Below are 21,547 nucleotides of genomic sequence, written 5' to 3' on the forward strand. Positions count from 1 at the left end.
AAATATCTGCAATTCCACAAATTTACAAGCAGACCAAGTAACAAAGTAGTAGATTCTAGTTTTTAAGAAAACATTACAATTCAATATCTATTTCAAAAAGATCTCAAGTTCCAACAGTAACATCAAAAATCAGTTATCTGGAAATTAGAACCATTTAAATGTTTGTACAAATTTTCAAAACAAAATATAAACAAAAAATAGAAAAGACCTGTACAAGGCTGGCGTTTAATTCACCTCCCCTACCCCCCCAAAAAAAGTTTGACAAGTCCTTTAGTTCAGCAGATTGATAACAGGCTATTGGTTCTCATGTGAGTATGTGGCAATATGAATAGGTCAAAACTGTTCAACAAAGGTGCAGAATGGAGAGCTTAGTTCTCTGTGATTCATCAGTTCAGCAGAACACAGGTAGTACATAAAGGAAAGTTTAACTTATAAGGATATGAGACCATCACAGTATTACAAAAAGAGTATAAACTTTTCTTGGACCAAATGGAGATTTAAAAACAACAACAACAACAACAACAACACATGTACAAATACAATTCTGCAGCTACTGCTTATATACAAAACTTGAAAGCACACCAGGATCTGAAAGTCTTTTCTGCAATTATATGGTGTAGTGAGTTTGGCACTTCATTGTAATGAAATTTCCAATGGCACAGTCCTTATCTACAGCAGCACATAACCTGCAAACATGGGGCAAACATCCTGTACAGGAAAAGTGTCTTCACTGCCAAGTCTGACGAAAGGAAAAAAGAAACGCTTTTTTTTTTTTTTTTAATTAAGAAAACGAAAAGGAGGGGTGAAGGACATCTTTGGACTGTTTCTCTCAGTTCCTGCTGTCAGACAATCTGAAGTTCTTTTAAGCACAGCCTAGAGAAAGAAACATAAACACAAATAAAAATATAGCCAAATTAAATCGATTCAACTTCACATATTAAGAGACATACTGAGGGAGAGAGTGGGGGTGAGGAGAGAGCTAGAACTTTCTCCAACAACTTGAAGTCACTATGAGGAAAATTTCTCCTTTAAAAAAAAAACATAAATACTTCAGTATTTGATTTGCACCCCAAATATTCATTTATTGAAGAAGTACAGTCATCTAACTGTCAAAAGAAAATCTTTAAAGCAGTTAGGAAGCTTTCTTATTTGTTTAAATTCAAAAGGAAAATTTTTAAGTGTCAAAAATGGGTGGAGATGAATCATAAAAGATGACTCTTCATATGGATATCTTATTTAACTACTGAAAATATGACATTTCTGTGTTCCTTTCTTGGAAGCTTTACTTCAGAAAATCTTTAATATTGGAAGAAACTTACCTGTTCACTGAACTTAGCCTGACACCCAGCTATGTGTGGTTGTCTTGACACTGTGTGGGAAGCTTTGGTTGGGCAACACATTGTCAAAATTAAAATCCAACGTATCTCCATCCATGAGGTCATTCCGAATAATGGATTCCATGTCACAGTCCAAGCGCTCAATAAACATGCCATCCAAGTCACTTGGGAGCTTCTCCTGGAGAATGCTCATCCTGCCATAACCATTGCAGCTGCTCACAGAGGAGTAACCCCCCAGAGCATTCATCTGCATGGGGTGGGGCAGAGGCACTTGTAAAGCTGTCTTCCCAGGGGCCAAGCGATTCATGCCCGAGGTGTGGGGCATGGTGTTCACCACATGGGCCAAGGCACGCCCACTGACTGCAGATGCTGGCTGAGCATGTCCAGGGTGGGGGTGGGAGCTAGGATTCATCATTTTGTTATGAGATGCCTGGCTACCATAAGATGGCATGACTGGATTGGGGCCCAACAACACATTCTGGCTGAGGACTCGGCTGTTGGACTGGGCCACTCCAGGATCAACTGGGGTCATGATGTCATTATGGGGAGGAGAGTCTGAAGTAAGTAACTCTTTCAAGAGCCCTGGTGCACAGTTATACTGAGTCATACCTCCATAACTTGATTTATTGTCCTGAAGTGTTTGCATAGGCATCTGAGGCAAAGGGCTCATGTTGGATTGGCCGTATGTGTATTTTTGGTAGTTTGGGCTAGGTGAATTCAGACTAGTATTTGGTGGTGCAAAGGAATAGCATGGTGTCTGCTGCATCATGCTGCCAGGTGAAGACTGGGTTGAAACAGTTAATGATGTTGGTGATGAGAGAAGGTTAAGATTATCCAGAAGGTTTTCCATGTTTTCAGGATTGCTGATCTCAGACAGGCTAGGCAGAGTAGAAGCCATCTTTGCAGCTGAAGGCGGGTACACCATTGAATGCACATCCCCGTCTCCAAGATCATCCTGTTCGGTCATAATGGGGGAAAGTCTCCCACTAATAGTACTAGCATTGGAGCTAGTTCTAGGGCGAAATGTACTCCAGTTGTCAAAGTCATCGTTGCTGTGCGAGCCAGGGCTTGCAGGCCACTTAGAAAACTGTGATCCAGGGCTGTCCCCAGCACCCTCCTGACCAGACTGAAGGGATGCTTTTTTCTTGGCAGCTCGGCCACGACTCTTAGCAAATTTACTGTTGTTGTCCATGGACGCTGCTCTTCTCCTGGGGGATTTTCCACTCTTGCCTCCCTCTGGATTGAGCATCCACCAAGAACTTTTTCCAGTCCCTTCATTTTGCACACGAATAAATTTGCTATGTAGAGACAGATTATGACGAATTGAATTCTGTAAAGCAAAACACATCATGTTAGAGAAAACAAACCTCTCAATTAGAAAAAATTTTCTATTACATACAAATGCTTATTGCCTTGAAGACAAGTAAGTTTGTAAAATGTGGGCCAGGGATGTGGCTCAATCATACAATATATGCTTTGATGTAGGAGGCCAAAGTGATTTGGAACACCACTACAAGAGTTTTCAAACACGTACAGAAAAAAAAGAATCATCTGCTCGTCTGAATTTAATGAATAAGCAAAATAAGCATTATGAATACCTCTTATAAAGTCATATTTACAGGGAAATTATACACTTATTTTAAACAAGCTTAACTGTTCCTAGCTAAGTTATAAAATACTGCTCAGTCTATTACTCTTCAAATTATTGTCAAATCTCTGTAAATCATATAAGCTATTTACACAAAGTGAGAAGTATATTATTACTGAGCTTATGTGACTATGGGAAAGAGAAGAACATTATTCCTACTTAAGCACTGAAAGCCTGAAAACTATCAAAGATGTTATTCATTTATATCACAAGCTCCCAAATTATTTGGCCCACACCCCCTTAGAAGATGGGTAGATTATTCAGCATCTTCCTAGAACTATACCTTCTTTAAAAGAAAGTGCCCCCCTCCCCCCAATTCCACACTAAGCTACTATCATTTGTCCTGGGTTGGTCCCTTAGTAGCATGCTATTCTCACTGCTTTGGGAAAAATTGATTAATATATGTTTTACATTAGAAAAATATGGCTTAATTATGAAAGTAAGAAAAATAGCATCTTCCTCTTTTTCTTTAAGAAAGGTGATTCGGTGCCCCCCAAAAGGCAGGGGGTACTAAATTCAAATGTTGTTTACTCCCCTGCTCCCAAGTATAACCAGTAATTTCAACAACTACCTCAAGGACATCAGAAGTGACCAACTGTAGAAAAAGGGTGAGGACTACGAACAGCTAGGGGGCTGAACACAGCTTGATGGCTTGCACTGCAAGTATATCTCAAAAACCGATTTTTAAACAAAAGAGCAGGGTAAGAGTGACAGTAAAGTGGGTAAGGCACTTGCCTTGCAGGCAATTAGGCAATTAGAGTGTGATCCCCAACATCCCATATGGTCCCCTGAGCCAACAAGGAATTAACTCCTGAATGGAGTAACTCCCTGAGCATTACTGGTGTTGCCTGCCCCCCCCCCCACCACAATGCCACAAACAAAAAGCAAAAATTCAAAGCTTGTTGATTCCAACCTTGGTTAGATACCCAGCAAGCATATGAGAACTATCAGGAGTAAGCACAAAGCCAGGAGTCACCCCAGAACATCGAATCAGGAGCTTCGATCACTACTGAGTCTGACCTCCCCCAAAAGAAAACCCTAAACAAAGCCATAAATGAATAAATGGAGTAAAAAAACGAAATGAAGGAGAAAAAAGAAGAGGCAGAAAAGGGAGAGAAATTAAAGAGGGGAAAAAAGAAGAGGCAGAAAAGGGAGAGAAATTAAAGAGGGGAAGGAGAAGGAAAACAGATTTTTACTTTCTAAAAGGAGATAGAAATAGAAATCACATTCACGGTGTTTAAAAAAATCCACATTCACAAAAGCCCTCTGACCTTCTACTACATTCCCCAAAGGATTGCAACACAGTAACTATGAAACTAGGGCCTCAGTCAGGGTTAGATAGAACTGGGTTAGATAGAACTGGAAAGGGGACTTTCTGGGCTGGCTCACTGTATAGCTATATGACAGCAATCAAATTTCTGTTGTTTGAGATTTCCCTCTTTCTTCCCATGACGTTTTACTGTATCCAAATAAAAGAGATAACTTGAGGATAACTTTAAGTCCATGTAAAAATCTGCAGAAACCTTGTACTACATGTGCCAAATGTCCTGTTTTACTTCCAATCACTACTGGGAAGGTTTTATACATATCTGAAGGGTCGTAGAGCTCATCAGCTGAATCCAGCATTTTCAAATTAAGTTCTAAATTCCTCAAAGAAGCCGCCCTGTTATTGGGGATAGACTTACACTTTTTTCTACAGACTAAAAAGTATGGACATTTGCACAATATTCCACCATCTTTTTCTTTGGACACTATAAACATAGATAAGCTCTGAAATCTCTGGAGGAAAGGAAACTTGACTCTTGTCCCTGTCACTTTTACTCAATGATTAAGGGGAAAGATCATTCTAGATAGTGGCTTCCACTGTCCACTGAATAGCCAGGAGCTGGCAGAGCTCGCCAACATGCAGATTTATCCTGAGTATTTGCATCTGCAATTCAGGATCATTTTTAATAAGACAACAAACGATTAAAGTCATCTTTCCAAAGTTCAGGAATTAGTCAATAACTAAGGTAGGACACACTCTGAGTTTTATCCTTTACCCCACCTTAGAAGGCCCACAGCAATCACCAACTTATCAAAACATCACGCTACATATTTTTCTTAGAGGACATTTCAGGTCGCCCTTGGAGTAATAGAACTGCTGTCTAACTTTGCCAACAACTAAAAAAACTTTTTTCCGAACAGGAAAAGGTTTGCTATGCAGGGCTTGTTACATAAATTCCTGTTTTTCACATAGCCAACAGGACATTAAAGAAGCTATGATTTCCAATTGGGGGTAGGGAGAGGACTGTCATTGTGAAAAGGTCCATCTTATAAATATGTTGCTATTAATGATTTTATGTCTGCAAACCTCTACCCAACACAGCTAAAGCCCAAGAAAAATGCAATTTACACCCGTAAAATTGCTGCACAGCAATATGCAACTGTGGGTGCTGATGCTGAGAAGAGCAAATATGTGAGGGAAAGGACAGGATTTGAGGACAGGGGACATAAACCACTAACCCAAATCCTCAGTTTCTGTTTGACACACTTAAGTGAAAAAGGCCAGTCAGCAAATTTCCTCTCCTTTAGCTGTCTTTCTCTGAAGCTTAGGCGGTTCAGTTCAAGCTGAGCTGGCTTTTCCTTTGCACATACTCCCAAACAACCTGCTCTCCCAATCCTCCCTTGCCATCCCTAAACAATGCAGTAGAAGCCTTGACCCAAGGCACTACACATGGGGAGAGAGGTGGAAAAAATAAGTGGAAAGAGATGAGAAGACATTCCTTGACCTGGTATGCACTTGCTTGTTCAAGCTGTCCTGCTGACTGCTTCTGACTCTTGGGTATTCTACTTTATGCCCTCTACAGACCAAATTCCAAGCTCCTTAAAGGGTATAATGCTAGAGTGAGTTTTTATTTTCAGTTTCAACTTCCCTAACAGATGGTTTTACACACAAGATATGTTTTATCCAATGAATGTGTTTAATGATTGACACCAAAAGCATGACAAGATGTAATGTCTTACACATCTTTTAACCATCCATTCAGATGCCATTTGTCTATCCATTCATGAATTCATGCCAAGTAACATTTATTGAAACCTGTTTTGTGCTAAGTGCACAAAGAACATAGAAAGAATCGAGTCAGCTCTCTAGCTGTTTTATGATCTTCCTGGGGGAGAGAACTAAATCCACATAAATAGCTATTGGGGACAGAAGATCCACTTCTCCCACCAAAGGTCCTTACCCTCTTCCATTTCAATTTTAGCCCAGTGTCTTTTCTTTGAGAAGTCATTTCTTTTTTTTTTTGTTTGTTTTTTTGTTTTTGTTTTTGGGCCACACCCGATAACGCTCAGGGGTTACTCCTGGCTATGCGCTCAGAAGTTGCTCCTGGCTTGGGGGACCATATGGGACACTGGGGGATCGAACCGCGGTCCGTCCAAGGCTAGCGCAGGCAAGGCAGGCACCTTACCTTTAGCGCCACCGCCCGGCCCCGAGAAGTCATTTCTGATTAACCTCACTCTATTCTGTAATTCTAACCAAGGACACTGTTTACTCACCACAATTATGAGCCTGCTCTGTGGTCTCCTGGGAACATTTCAGACACACTACCTTAATAATAAGCTATGGTATAACTCAGAGATCTTGCCTGTCTTCATGTACCCTGCAACTTCACAGGATAAATGAACAGACTCCATATTAGCCGGACTGGTGACAGATTCAATGAGATAATGGTACTTTGGATAGATATTAAGGAAGGATCAGATACAAAAGTTAGTCTATTAACCCCATCAGTCCTGAAACCTTCTAAGGGTGTTTCCTCAGAGCCTTGGTAAGACATATAACTGTGGACTCTTGCTCTGCAAACTGCCAGGTCAGGACAAGAAAACTTCAGCATGGATTTCTTCAATGGGCCATCTGGGTATTTCCTCTTGGAAAGGCAGTGTGTGAGTACTTTAGTCCACTATTTTCCGGACTAGATGAAACCAGCAGACCTCCCATAGCCACCAAGAAGACAGAGGACAAGAGCTGCACTTCTCTAGAATGCTCCAAGCCCACAAAGGCAAGGAAAGAGAATACTCAGCAGGAGACCATAAGAGTCCCATAAAATCATGTAACCCTGGTACATGATCAAACAATCTTCTCACTGGCCATCTGTGGCCCATCTATTGGAACTATATGACCTGCGAATGATGTTATAAATGGCAGAAAAAGTTTCCCTATCCCTGGGTAAAGCAATCATCAGTAGCTAATCGAAATAAAAATAAATTTTTGTACTTCTTCTTGTTATTATTATTACTACTATTACTATTACTATTTTTGGTTTTTGGGTCACACCCTGTGGTGCTCAGGGGTTAGTTACTCTTGGCTCTATGCTCAGAAATCGCACCTGGCAGGCTCAAGGGATTGTGCCATTTCTCCCAGCCCTGGACTTTTAATTTTTTATCTCATTTTTAAAAATACTTTTGTCGGGGCCTGGAGAGATAGCACAGCGGCGTTTGCCTTGCAAGCAGCCGATCCAGGACCAAAGGTGGTTGGTTTGAATCCCGGTGTCCCATATGGTCCCCTGTGCCTGCCAGGAGCTATTTCTGAGCAGACAGCCAGGAGTAACCCCTGAGCACCGCTGGGTGTGGCCCAAAAACCAAAAAAAAAAAAAAAAACACTTTTGTCAATTGTTATGTTATATATACAATATAGCAGGAATGCCTATATAAACGTTACATTTTTTAAAGAGGAAAAAAATTTTAAGAGGCCACTATTTTATTAGGATGAACTTTAAACCTGCCACAAGTCCATCAAATAAAACCTAAGAGAGGAGGGCTGGAGAGATGGCACGAAGGTAAGGTGTTTGCCTTGCATGCAGAAGGACGGTGGTTCGAATCTAGGAATCCCGTATGGTCCCCGAGCCTGCCAGGAGCAATTTCTGAGCATAGAGTCAGGAGTAACCCGAGTGCTGCTGAGTGTGACCCAAACTCCTCCCCCCCCCAAAAAAAAAAAAAAAACTTAAGAGAGCAGAGATCTAGTCCCGATGTCAAGTATAATAAACTATTGGATCTATAGGCCTAGTTAAAGAAATGGTCTGATCCAAACTTCTCTTTTGCCTGCCTAGGGTTGTTTCTCACTCACGTCTTCTTTTCTTTGGGCTTCCCTGAATTCACATTTTTTCTGAATCCTGTTTCCCACCCCCACTGCATGCTTGATTGGGCTAAACCATGTATACACAGGATCTCGTTCTCAGCTACAGTCTTTCCTACCTTCTATATCCACCTTTCTTTCTGCTTGTTGGTCAGTCCAAAAACACTCTCACCTTTTGTGTGTAAAACAGAACAGCAAATTAAAATGAACTCACATGATCATGAGTTCCTGGCTCTCATAGTTTGGGGGCCTGGGCAGGGGAGAGAAGCGAGGTCACACCTGGAGATAATCATGAATCACTCCCTGGGGACCAAATGCATCCACTCAGGGTCAGCAACATGCAAGGCATCTATCTTATCCTTGGTACTATCTCTCTGGCCCCTTCATTTCCCTATTGTGATTTTACTTTTAAACTGCTTTTAATAACACTCACTCTATCCTTAGAAGAAACCAATGAAACAGGTATTAATTAGCCTTGTTTTAACCAAGGATAAAAAAATAAATGACCTGGCTATCTTAAAACCAAGGTTATATGACTGTATAAGCTGAAAAAAGCACACCCCTGGCTTTGTATCAAAGGAACAAACTTAAGACTGAGGTTCATGTTTGCATCTTGAGGGTAAATTGCTATTTACAAATACTAGTTAACAAAACTTGTTTTCTGCCTTAATGGACAAAATTTACAAAACAAATTCCTCTTCATGGCAGAAAATTATATGAGCTGAAGTTAGGATATTTAGAAGTAAACACATGATCTAAAGACTGGAAAATGGGCTTAAATGTAGCCCACCTCCATGATCTTTTCAGAGTGCACAAGTCTTGCAATAGTTCCCAGAGAACCCCACAGCCTGGAACTGTCCTTTGGCTCAAGAGCACTGGGTATTAACAATAATAGAATTCCTGTCTTGAAGATAGGCAGGGGCTGGGAGAGAAGGGAAATGGGGCAGTGGTGGTGGAAAGGTTGCACTGGTAAAGGGGGGTGTACTTTTTTATGACTGAAACCCAACTACAAACATGGTGCTTAAACAAATATATTAATTTTTAAAAGGGGGGGGGGAAGGAAGCAAACAAAAAATAAACATTGAAAACCAATAACCAGTCTAATTAAAAAAAATAACTTCAAAATAAAACAGTGGGAGACATCACTAGATAAACATCTTGTTCTAGAAATTCTTTCAAAATGCTATCCAAACTAAATTTTCCCTAAAAGCATCATCTCATTTTAGTGAGTTTTGTCAATGTGCGTGCAAGTTTATTGTCGACACCCAGGGAGGGCTTTTCTCCCCTTCCTACTTCCTCTCTTTTACACCATCTCTTCCTGTACGTCTACAAGTGCAAACAAACTAAGGAGAAAGTAATCTCTATTCAACAGTTTCCATTTAGAATAGCTACTTGAACAATAATTTTGTAAAATAAACTATCTTGCTTGCAAACAGAAGAAAAACAAGTTGTCAATCATTATCAAAAGACAACACATATACTGAACTTCAAAAAACCTTTATCGCTGGAAGGCTCTGGTAAGGTCAACTGCCTTGTGCTAGAATGATCACTGAATATTATCGAAAATACATTTCAGAAAGACTGAAATGTGGAGAGCTTATAGCATTCGTTTATAAAGGATAAAACCACAGAAGGCTACAGTTCTGGGAGAAATATAGAACAAATGCAAAGATCACCCAATCCCTCCCCAACCGAACCAATTCTTAAACCATTGGTGATTCTCAAACCACTGTAGAAAGAGCATTTGGCTCTACACAGACTTTTTTCTTACTCAAACCATTCCAAAGGAAGGAAAAAATGACTACATAAAGCAGTTTCTACCAAAGAGAGAAGGTAGTAGAGATCATGCTCTCACGTAAAACAGAACCAAAGACTCATTCTAAGAACCACCAAGCATCACAGTAAGTTTCGTGTATTTGAGAGGTGTGCAGTCTGGTAAGCAGCAGGTTCACTGAGAGCCACTCTAAATGAGCCACTGTATCCACCTCCAACACACACCCCCAACTCTTGATCCTGACATCTGTGAGACAGTAATGAAGAACATATGACCATTCGGAAGTGAAGGACATAATAGACATGAAATAAACTTGGCGTATCACCTGATAAAGCTAAGAAAATAAAGGTTGACTGTTTTGTTATAGGAAGCAAAGGAATATGTAAACAGGAATTGTAAGGCCATTGTGAATGGTTACTACTTGATTAAAAACCATTCATCATAAACTTCCTGTTTAACAGGCAGCAGTCCTTCTCAGGCTTGTTTCCATGTTCTCAACTGAGCTTCAATCCTTTAACCTAAAAAACCTGTTCGAATCCTGGCATCCCATATGGTCCCTGGAGCCTGCCAGGAGCGATCTCTGAGCACAGAGCCAGGAGTAAACCCTGAGTGCTGCCAGGTGTGACCCAAAAACCAAAAACCAACCAACCAACCAACAAACAAACAAAAACCCACCGAACTTGTTTTCCCTCCTTAATAAGATGTTAAATTTCAGTACTGTGTTGGACTATCGTGTTCTGTCATATTCCTGGCGATCTATGTCAGACCATGTGTGTCCATCCATGAGGGAGATGCCCACACTAACTAGATTAATGGTCTGTGTAAGTAAATTCAGGGTGGCAAATAAAAGACGATGTATCTCATCTTTCTCAAAAACTGTTTACTCACCATGATTTTCAAAGAAAGTCCTAAAAGAGGCCCTAAGAGGTGAGTTTAAAGAATATCTTGCAGAACACTTGGTAAAGACGTAAATGATAAATTAAGAAATAAAGCATGAATAGACTCCCCTAAAAGAAAGGACAAGGGAAAAAGCTTTTAATGAAGAAATCAAACAATGTTCTGCAGTGTGCCTCATTTTGCATCAGCTAATGCCCCAAACCTAAATATTTTAGAGGAAAATTTCGGTCGATAACCTCATACACTTAGAATTTAAAAGAAAGTCTTCAAGGATAGAACATAAAAATTACTTAATGATATGAAATTATACCAAGCTTTTACTTTTCAAAAGGTCATAATTAAAAAGCACCAGTTTCCCTTTACTGCATCCTACAGGAAACCCCCCCCAACAAAAAAAGCTACTATTTTATGAAAGGAAGGGTAAAACCCTTATTTTCAGAATGTTAATATGGCTGTCTTTCCATTACTATTAAATTCGTGTGCTTTTTTTTTTTAACATACTACCACATACTAAGAATCCCAAAGGACAGATCCAAAACAACTCAGGTGAAACTGACAGTTTAGATGTAAGCATCTTCTCTTCTGTTCCAGATCCTATCACTGTAGCTTCTGTAACCTCTATAAAACTTGATATTATGGGTCTGTTTCACTCACCACTAGAACATAGGAGACATACTAGGATACTGCTGGGCCTTAACAAGCCAATAAACCAACGCTCAAGTGAGTGTCATCATCCCTGGTTAATATAGTCCCAAAGGTAGACAGATATAAAGTGGCTAAAATTTTCATTTAGCCCCAATTCTTTAAATGGCTTGCTTTGTTTTAAAAAACAAACAAACAAACAAAAACAAAAAAAACTATCTGTGGGCTCCCAAGGATTTCAAAGCAAAGCTTGTTTCTCCTGGGATTAATTTAGTTTCCGGGCAGCTAGCAGACACCCCTGTTGATACTCTAACCCACTTACCTCTTTCCCTAGGGAAGCAACAGAGACCAGGTACTGACAAGTTCATAGCAGACTCCCCTTGGTAATCTAAAAGAGCCAATCCTTTCTGAAACTTCCATTGAATTAACTGCTTGGAATATGGGCTCTCTTTGTTACTCCTGCCTAATGACTGTCTGAACCTCACAATAGTAGAAAATTAAAAGGAAACTCATTTATTCTTGAAGTGATACTGCTATTTCCTAATGAAAATCTTTGTCTATTTTATAGGCAATACCATTTATCTAATCTTCAGTGGCACTATAAATGCACTGGTTTACAAAGCAATTAACTACCATATATATATGGCTACCAAGGAATGAGGCAAAACAAAATAACCAAAACCAAAGAACACATTAGGATTTATTTTCTTCTGATGAAGAACTTAAATTAGGCATAACATAAAGCATAGAAAATCAAGTTTGCTTAATTAAAGTTTTCTAAAGTTATCGACAGAATAAAGTGAATTTTAAAGTATTTGTCAGCCAGAGGTGAGCTCATCATTAAACAGTTCGTGTAAGATTGGTTTTCCCAAGATACAAAATCAAAATATTTACAAAAGCCAATGGAAAGTTCAAGAGCAGAAGTATTGTCATTTTGATCTGATTAAGAACTCTAGAACACTTCATGAGAGCATCTTAATTGCTTCTTATTCTAAATGTTTATTGTCCAGAAAATATTGGGGTAAATCAGTCTATTGGTGCAAGAACTATCATCATTTTAAACAACAAAGATACTCTGACACCACCAGCAACTTAGACTGCTTTAAGGGACACCAATGGAGCTCCAAATGACTATCTAGGAGCCAACTGGTAGGACAGGAGGTCACAGGACAGAAACAGGTCAGAAGGAGAACACAGTCCAAAAAAACAGCTAAGAAACACTAATGACCATGTCAGAATTCAATTTGCAGGGAACACTTTCTCTACACCAACAGATAGCACCTTTGGTATCAATTTGTTTTTGAATTACTATGAATTCTGACATATTCTGTATGGAGAGGTCCATGAGAAGCACTGGCCAGAGATAATAGGATGAGCAGGGTGCTCATGCCTAGCATGTGGCTAAAGCTGATTGGATCCCTGACACCCCATATTGGTCCCAAGACACAGGATCAAGAAGTAAACTGTGTGTGTGTGTGTGTGTGTGTGTGTGTGTGTGTGTGTTGGGGGGTTGATATTTAATATATGAATGTAGCTATGAGATGCAAGTCAAGTGTGTCTCCTTGGGCTGCAGTTTTGAGAATTATTCTCCGATAATCACACACATCATCCCACCCGAATCAGAGAAGCCCATACAAATATGCAAAGGAAAGTAAATCTGACACATAATTTAAAGGTTTGATCTTCTTCAGAATTTCTTTTTTTTTGTTTTTGTTTTTGTTTTTTGGGCCACACCCAGCATTGCTCAGGGGTTACTCCTGGCTGTCTGCTCAGAAATAGCCCCTGGCAGGCACGGGGGACCATATGGGACACCGGGATTTGAACCAACCACCTTAGGTCCTGGATCGGCTGCTTGCAAGGCAAACACCGCTGTGCTATCTCTCCGGGCCCATCTTCTTCAGAATTTCATGGGGGAAAAGTATAACATTCTAGACAGATTAATTTCAAGATGATTCCTAACTGCAAGAATTTTTGAATCTTCAGTTCATTACACTTTGTGTTGACATTGAAAGTAAAGTCAACGGGCCCGGAGAGATAGCACAGCGGTGTTTGCCTCGCAAGCAGCAGATTCAGGACCAAAGGTGGTTGGTTCGAATCCCGGTGTCCCATATGGTCCCCTGTGCCTGCCAGGAGCTATTTCTGAGCAGACAGCCAGGAGTAACCCCTGAGCACTGCCGGGTGTGACCCAAAAACCAAAAAAAAAAAAAAAAAAAAAGAAAGTAAAGTCAATACACTATCATTAGCTTAGACTTAACATTTTGGCAATAATTAAGCACCAGGCCCAATTTCTATTACTTATACTTCCTGGAACATTTTACTGTTAAAGGAATGATCATCAGCACACACTTCAGTCTATAAAGAAATGGTCTAAATGGTGGTTGTCAAGAGAAAAATGGTCTTGGGGTCGGAGCAGTGGTGCAAATGGTAAGGTGTCTGCTTTGCCCAAGCTAATCTAGGGACAGACCACGGTTCGATCCCCTGGTGTCCCATATAGTCCCTCAAGGCAGGAGTGCCTTCTGAGTGCATAGCCAGGAGTAACCCGTGAGCATTACCAGGTGTGGCGGGAGGTGGAGGGGGGGGAAGAGAGAGAGAGAGAGAGAGAGAGAGAGAGAGAGAGAGAGAGAGAGAGAGAGAGAGAGGAGAAAGAGGAGAGAGGGGGAGAGGGGGAGAGGGGGAGAGAGGAGAGGGAGAGAGAGAGAGAGAGAGAGAGAGAGAGAGAGAGAGAGAGGAGAAAGAGGAGAGAGGGGGAGAGGGGGAGAGGGGGAGGGAGAGAGAGAGAGAGAGAGAGAGAGAGAGAGAGAGAGAATGTCTGCCATAGCTGAAATTTCCTGATTTTTAACAAACACCTATTCCAGGTTTCTTGGAAAATACAGGTGTCCTGTAGACCATGAACCTACAGTACTGAAGGATGGAGGAGACATAGATTATCCCAAATGAAGTTAGATGACCTAGAATGTCATACACAGATTTCATCTTTCCCCACAAAAATCACAAAAGAAACAGTCAATATAGGAACCGGTGCGGTGGCGCTAGAGGTAAAGTGTCTACCTTACCAGCGCTAGCCTAGGACGAACTGTGGTTCAATCCCCTGGCATCCCATATGGTCCCCCAAGCCAGGAACGACTTCTGAGCACATAACCAGGAGTAACTCGAGCATCACCGTGTGTGGCTCAAATTCAAACAAACAAACCAACAAACAAAACCCAAAAGAACACCAAAAAGAAAAAAAAAAAAAAGAAACAGTCAATATCAGTATCTTCAAAAATGTACAAGGCAAGGGTACAGGAGTTAAGGCACTTGTGTTGCATAGAGTCTGGCCCGAGTTCAATCCTCACCACCTGAGCGCCTGACAACCACTGCATGAGGCCCCCAAAGCAAAATAAGTTAATACTTAAAAAACTATAAAAGACAAGTAAAATAGACCCACTATAATTTCATTTCTACCAATCTTTCAACGCCTGCTTTTATGAGAAAAGGCAGAAAACAAAACAAGGCACAGGAACAAGAGATGATAAAGAGAAGATGAAGCGCCCCCCCCCCCAACACCACTTTGTTTTGGAGGTAGCTACACCCAAAAGTGCTTAGGGATCAAACCTGTATTGGATGCATGTAAGGCAAGTGCCCTACCCCACTCTGTTATTGTTCTGGCCTCAGATGGCAGATTTGCTAAAAAGTCAGCAGAATCAAAGAAGAAAAAATAAAAGTCAAAGATTCCAAGTCAAGATACTCTATCTTTGGCTATCATTCCCCTAATTCCTCACTATACTGATACAAGGTTAAGTTTTCTGGGTCACAGAACCTGGATGAGTCATATCGTAGACATAGGTTCTCATCAATAGCATAAAGAGTAGCAACAGGGTCTGGAGCAATAGTAAAAAGGGCAGGGAGTTTGTCATGCCTGTGGTCAACTGGAGTTTGAGCCCTGGCACCCTATATGGACCTCCCCTCAATATGGTCTTTCTTCAGGAGAAAGTCCTGAGCACCACAGATGCAGCACTCCTCCATCACTCTATCTTCTCCCCCTCCAAAAGGAGTAAGAGACCATGGTTGAACTGGGCAGATAAAATAGCATCTAAGATTAAAATTTTGACATGCAATAAATGGATGTATACCTTGGTGTTCCTGGAATTGCCAGTGTGCAAAACTAAACAGCGATCTTCATTAGCGATTATACGAGATCTATATGGTCAATTTTGTTTTTTACAAGACAGTCTTTTTTTTTTTTTTGGTAACAAGACAGTCTTAATATGATGTTATGTCTGGGTGATGCAGGTAACAAGGAGTTTCACTTTCTAGTTTCTTTTGCTGCTACTGCAAAACGGGATGGGGAGGGGAGATACAATATTTCTGTATTCTTATACACACACACACACACACACACACACACACACACACACACACACACACACACACACACACACACACACACACACACACACACACACACACAACGTGCTTTCGTGGTCAAGGCAAATGGGCTTGTCCAAAAGAACAAACAAACAAATTCTTGGGTTTCTAATCCAGCCACTTAGTAATAAACAGGTAACCTTGACTGAGTTAACTTCATTTCTGATTGGTTCCTCAATCTCATCTGAAAAATGTATGAGATAATGGCTGCCAAGAATGGGAGAAAAACAGGGGTTCAATTCTCAGCAGCAAATGATTCTCCGAGTAGTTGCACATGTGACTCTAGAGCTTAGAACTAAGAGTAAAACCAAAAATATAAAGTAAAACCCATAAAGCAGAAGTACAATATATTGTCAAGCAAATGTCAGGCTTTTGAATTAATCAAGATAGTTCTCATCCACCCTCAATGTCATGTACCTACTACACTAAATCAAGGAACCCAGTGTTAGTGTATTTTTTTAGTCTAAACACATCCAGGTCCTAATGTTTATACAACCATTATTAGCAGTAGCAACAAAAGATACTGTCACTTGAAGGTGAAAGTCAGCCAAAGCACAAACAAGCCAAATAAGGTCAGTCATAAGCTCAAAAAAACTTCAGATCAAGGTATTTTATCCACAGCACCTCATAACATCACCTCCCACACAGCAAGCCTCACAAAATCCTTCTTGGGTCATGGCCTAAACACCAACATCTACTAAATGAATGTTAAAAGTAGTAAGATACAAAATAATATTAAAACACTTAGCCCTTTCTTGGAATAGAAGAAAGACTCTAGTATTTTTCCCAGGTATCCCAATAGGATGATGCACTACTGAGAACTTTAGGTGAAATCAGTCCCTTCTTTATATAAACTTCCCGAAGAGACACTCTGAAGGCGGAGGGGGGGGGGGGAGGGGAAGAGCTCAAAGCCTTCACACTTGTTGCTGAAATGCATTTCTTTACCTGTGGGATATACATTCATGCAAAGGGCTATCCTCATACACTATACAAATCCTGTTTAAATTGGGAAACGAGCTCCTCCTTGATCAGTCATTAGGCCCCATCTGTTTACTATCTTATACAAGAAATCTTAACTTTCACCTGTTTGGTATAAACTGCAATAATTATACTCTTGGTAAATAAAAATAGCAAACTTTTCCTACAACATGCAATTAATTCTCATTAAAGTGATATTGGACTATTCAAAATAATGCATAACCCAAATAAACTATTTCCCATAAAAGACAGTGTTTTATATTTATATTTTCAACAGAAACTATTTCCCACCCACACAGCTACTTTCATTTTTCCATTAAGATTTTTCAATAGACCAGAGAGAGCATACAGAAGGCTTTTGCCTTGTAAAGCTCATTTTCTTGCTCAGGTATCACACTCTGAGACACACCAGGAGTTATTCCTGAGCATCAAGCCAGGCAAAAGTCCTGAGTACCACTGCATGTGTGTCTATCTCCAAAGTCTCCCAACTATCTGGCTTTAATTTCCTGATCTTACTTTACCAGGAACCACATCAAATCACATAACAAGAAGATATCATCGTGGAGCCTGAGCAATAGTTCAGAGGATAGGAGAATAGGAGAATGCTTGCCTTGCACACAGCCAATTAGGCTAGATCCCCAGCACCCAATATAGTTCCCTGCTCACCCACCAAAAGTGATAGGAGTAGAAGTAAGCTTTGTGCACCACTGGGAATGGCTCATGGGGAGATAAAGGGTGGGTTTGGGAGGCGTATCTCAAAAATGTTAAAGTTAAAAAAAAACCAGCTTATATAAATCTTAAAAGGAGAATGGCCTTATGTAGAGTTTACCCTGAAATGTATCAGTTCAGCTGGGGAGAAGGGGGGACCCCAATACACACTCTTGAAACTGGAGACAATCCCTAGGGAAATAGAAGGCTTATAAGTAAGAAAACTGATATTTATAAAACCATTGGGAGTATGTGGGTACTAGATATATTGGCCTCTGCTTCTGTGAATGTAATTATTTCATCAGTAAGCAAAAGACAAGGAAAGAAGAGTTAGTAGCCAGCCTGCTAGAAAGGAATAAGAGATGTTGTGCTATACACTGATTCTCCCAGAAACATGACAACTGACTGCTGTGGCAATACCGTCTAAGGGTTGGGAAAACTCCCCAATGATTCTGTCTTTCGCAAACTTATCTCAAAGTAAGAATGAGGAATAATCCACACCTCTGGGAGACAGGGACTGTATTCACTCATTTTGAGACTCCCCCCCCCCCACTTAACTAGTATCTTAGACATAAATATTATGTGAATAATCAATGCATGTTATCAAGAATATTTGTTTTCTACTTATCTAGTCCAGTAACTGAGCTATCAAAAGCATACTCCCTTTTCTGAAAATGAGAGATTATCACTCCAGCCTATCAGAATCTTCAAGTAAGATTGCTAAACAGGGCCGAAGCAATGGCGCAGCAGTAGGGCATTTGCCTTGCACTCGGCTAACCTAGGATGGACCTGGCATTCCATATAGTCCCCCAAGCCAGGAGCGATTTCTGGGTGCACTGCCAGGAGTAACCCGAGTGTCACCAGGTGTGGCCTAAAAACCAAAAAAAAAAGGAGGGGGGGTGGAGCAATAGCACAGGCCAACACAGGATGAATCAAGGTTTGAATCCCAGCATCCCATATGGTCCCTGGAGCAACTTTCAAGCGCAGAGCCAAGTGTAATTTCTGAGAGTTGCTGGGTATGGCCCCAAAACAAACAAACAAACAAACAAAAAGAAGTTGCTAAACATAAAAATGTATAAAGCCCCTTGCTCAGGTTGTAATTCAACAGGTATGGAGTAGGACTCAAGGATCTGCATTCAAGTCAGTCATGATACTAATGGGTTAGGACTGACATTATATCCAAATTCCCTGTCAGTTCTAATATTCTAAGAAAAGAACTAAGGTTGTTCCATATAGATACTGATTCAACAGAAGATGTGTGAAGCCTCTGAATAGCCTTGACAATGATCTCATATGCCAGGCAAATTTCTAAGTTGTGCTAATACTTTTGGTCTGACATTAAATAATAAAGGCAACTTATTTTCATGTTTCAACATAAAGAAATGATGTTTAATAACCTAATTATTACATTATACATAAAAGCCACTTTGTTCTTGAGTCAACTTTTAAATCATCATTTCTGATGATGTTTCAGAAAGAAAAAACAGAAGGATCATTAGTGAATGAGGAAATGTCAACATCACCTTTCAATTTCCTGGAATTTTCCTCCCACGCTTTCCCTTTAACATGTAATATTTCCTTTGGACACACACATGGAGCCAACTTCACAATAGAGTTTTTCAAAGATCATTGCTCCAGATATCAAAAGGTAAGTGAGTGGGCAGCACACTATTACAGCTTGATTGTGCCAGCTTCAATTGTTTCTGCTTTGCAACCAAAAGGTAATAATTTCTTATCAATCACTGGTGTCACCTGAAATGCCTTTACATTTATGACAGCCCATTTGACTTTGGGGTAGAAATGGAGTTCCTCTATCTGCTCTGAGGAATGAACGTTGGAATGTTCTTTCATGAGACCAAAGGTCAGGTAAGCCTGGTTTAAGTTATAGAGACCACATAGAGACCCTTCTGACAAAGTGGGTCCAGGAGCTGCCATTTTGAAGGAGATTACAAGCAAAATCTAAATGAAAAGTGCAAAACTATGCCTCTTAAAAAAAAACTGTCTTTGGAGGATGTATGATTTAATATACAATTTCAAAGAGTACAATGTTCAAGTATAACCTAGAGTCCATTCCCTGATTCAGTCCCAAACTTTCATTGTGTATTCAAATACACTGTGGCTCCCTTTTCAATTCACACATGTAGCCAAATTCCAAATCAGATGCATCTACCTCTAACTTCAAGGCTATCATCAAGACATAAAGGTCTTAATAAATATAGGAAAGCCCAACTGCTAAAATCTCTACACAACATCCCACATGGTAGTAAGATCAATCTAGATAGTAGACAATAGAATTAAAAACAAAACAAAACACACTACTACTTCGTAAAAAGTCGTGTGTAGGGGCCGAAGCGATAGCACAGCAGTAGGGTGTTTGCCTTGCTGCAGCCAATGTAGGACAGACCTTTGTTCGATCGATCCCCAGTGTCCCATATGGTTCCCCGAGCCAGGAGTGATTTCTGAGTGCATAGCCAGGAGTAACCCAAGTATCACAAGATGTGGCCCAAAAAGCAAAAAAAAAAAAAAAAAGTCCCAAAACAAACAAAAACCCTCGTGTGCATGCCCATTCAGTCATACTAAAAAGGATTCCTTATTATGCATCAGAAAGGGGCAAAATGAGAAACACGAAGAATTTTACTTATCATGAAACACAAGCACAACTCATACCCATACATATTGGGGTGCTTGTCTCTACACAGGTGAAGCAGGTATCTTTAGCAAAGCTGCTCATGGTCAGCACCCTACATGAGAAAGGGTTGTTCAGGGACTACATTTGGTAATTTTACAAAATTACAAGCTACTTTCTTATCAATAGAATGTACATCGTATGAAAGCCATCCACAGAGCGCCAATTTAAAGAAAAATGATTACTTAAACCTTTATCTAAAGAATACTGTCCCTCATCCTTCCTTTAGGTGGGTACAATGTAAGGCAACCATGGCTCAGATAAGTGCGGAAAAAATGTTATTCATATTATGTTTACAGCTGTGGAAAGGAAACACATTGAACAATCCTCTACTGGAAACACTGCTAAAGTGTTTTTAAACTGAAGATTATACCACCACTTAAGGTTTTTTTCTCTACTATTTTGCCCAGCATATTACAAACTGCCTCTAAGACTGAAATAGCAGATTGCCTCAAGAGCAAATGACAATATTTGTACCAGAAATGTTGGCAACCAGCAGCACAGATGGGTTTCTGCACAGCAATCTTCAAACTGGGGTTCCAAGAATAACTCCACCTACTGCACCAATGCAAAATTGCTGAATCTAAAGTCAGAAGGGCTCATTATCTCAAATTTTTCCACTACCTCCTTCCAAAAGGCACGTGTACCTGCCTGACCTCATCTTCCTAAGACGGATTCAGAACAAAGAGTAAGACATTACCTGCACAGTAATTATAAAATGATCAATCATCCATCAAAGGGGGGGTTAAAATAAATAACTGGAATATCCAGATAAGCCAAATAGTCATCTACCAAACTGTTTTATTTTAGGCCACACCTAAGCACCTCTTGAATGAAGCATATTAGGGCTAGAGGGGGGAGAGAGCACAGTGACTTTCAGCAGTGCATGGAGGTCGATGTGGTGCTGGGATCACACCCAGGGCTTCTGCATGAAGGTATGTGATCCAGCCCTCTGAATCAGCTGCCTAGTCTCTACAACATGAACAATTTTAGGCTTACCCTCTAAATGCGATTTTTATTGAGTTAAATTTCATCTCCTAAGACATATCTTTTAGAAAGAAACACTCAAGAATGGACAATGGGTAGCCATGATCATAATTACTAGGATGGTCCTAAAGACAGTCCTTAAGCACTGACTACATACACACTAGGCTCACTAGAGACTCACACTACACACTAGACAAAAGCACAATCTCCTTCAAGTGCTTGGTGAAAATAGACACAAAGGAAGTGGCACATATATGTCTGTTCTTACTGATTGGCAACTGAGATGTGCCTTCTTCTTCCAAGCCTTTGCAATCTCCACCAAATGATCTGAATGGGCAAATTAAACAAAATTCTTCACTTAAGGAGA

The 21,547-nt window shown here is 40.3% G+C and overlaps 1 protein-coding gene across 1 annotated transcript in view; it reads right to left on the minus strand.

The window, feature by feature from the left end:
* Nucleotides 1–1,332: 1,332 nt before the first annotated feature.
* The window catches only part of FOXO1 (forkhead box O1), an 84,065-nt gene continuing 63,850 nt past the window's right edge, over nt 1,333–21,547 (minus strand). Inside the window, exon 2 of the mRNA XM_049778775.1 lies at nt 1,333–2,667. Coding sequence (XP_049634732.1) covers nt 1,333–2,667 — 1,335 coding nt within the window. The remainder of the gene's footprint in view (nt 2,668–21,547) is intronic.

The sequence above is a fragment of the Suncus etruscus genome, chromosome 8 (genome assembly GCF_024139225.1).
Source record: "Suncus etruscus isolate mSunEtr1 chromosome 8, mSunEtr1.pri.cur, whole genome shotgun sequence".
NCBI classification, from domain to species: Eukaryota; Metazoa; Chordata; class Mammalia; order Eulipotyphla; family Soricidae; genus Suncus; species Suncus etruscus.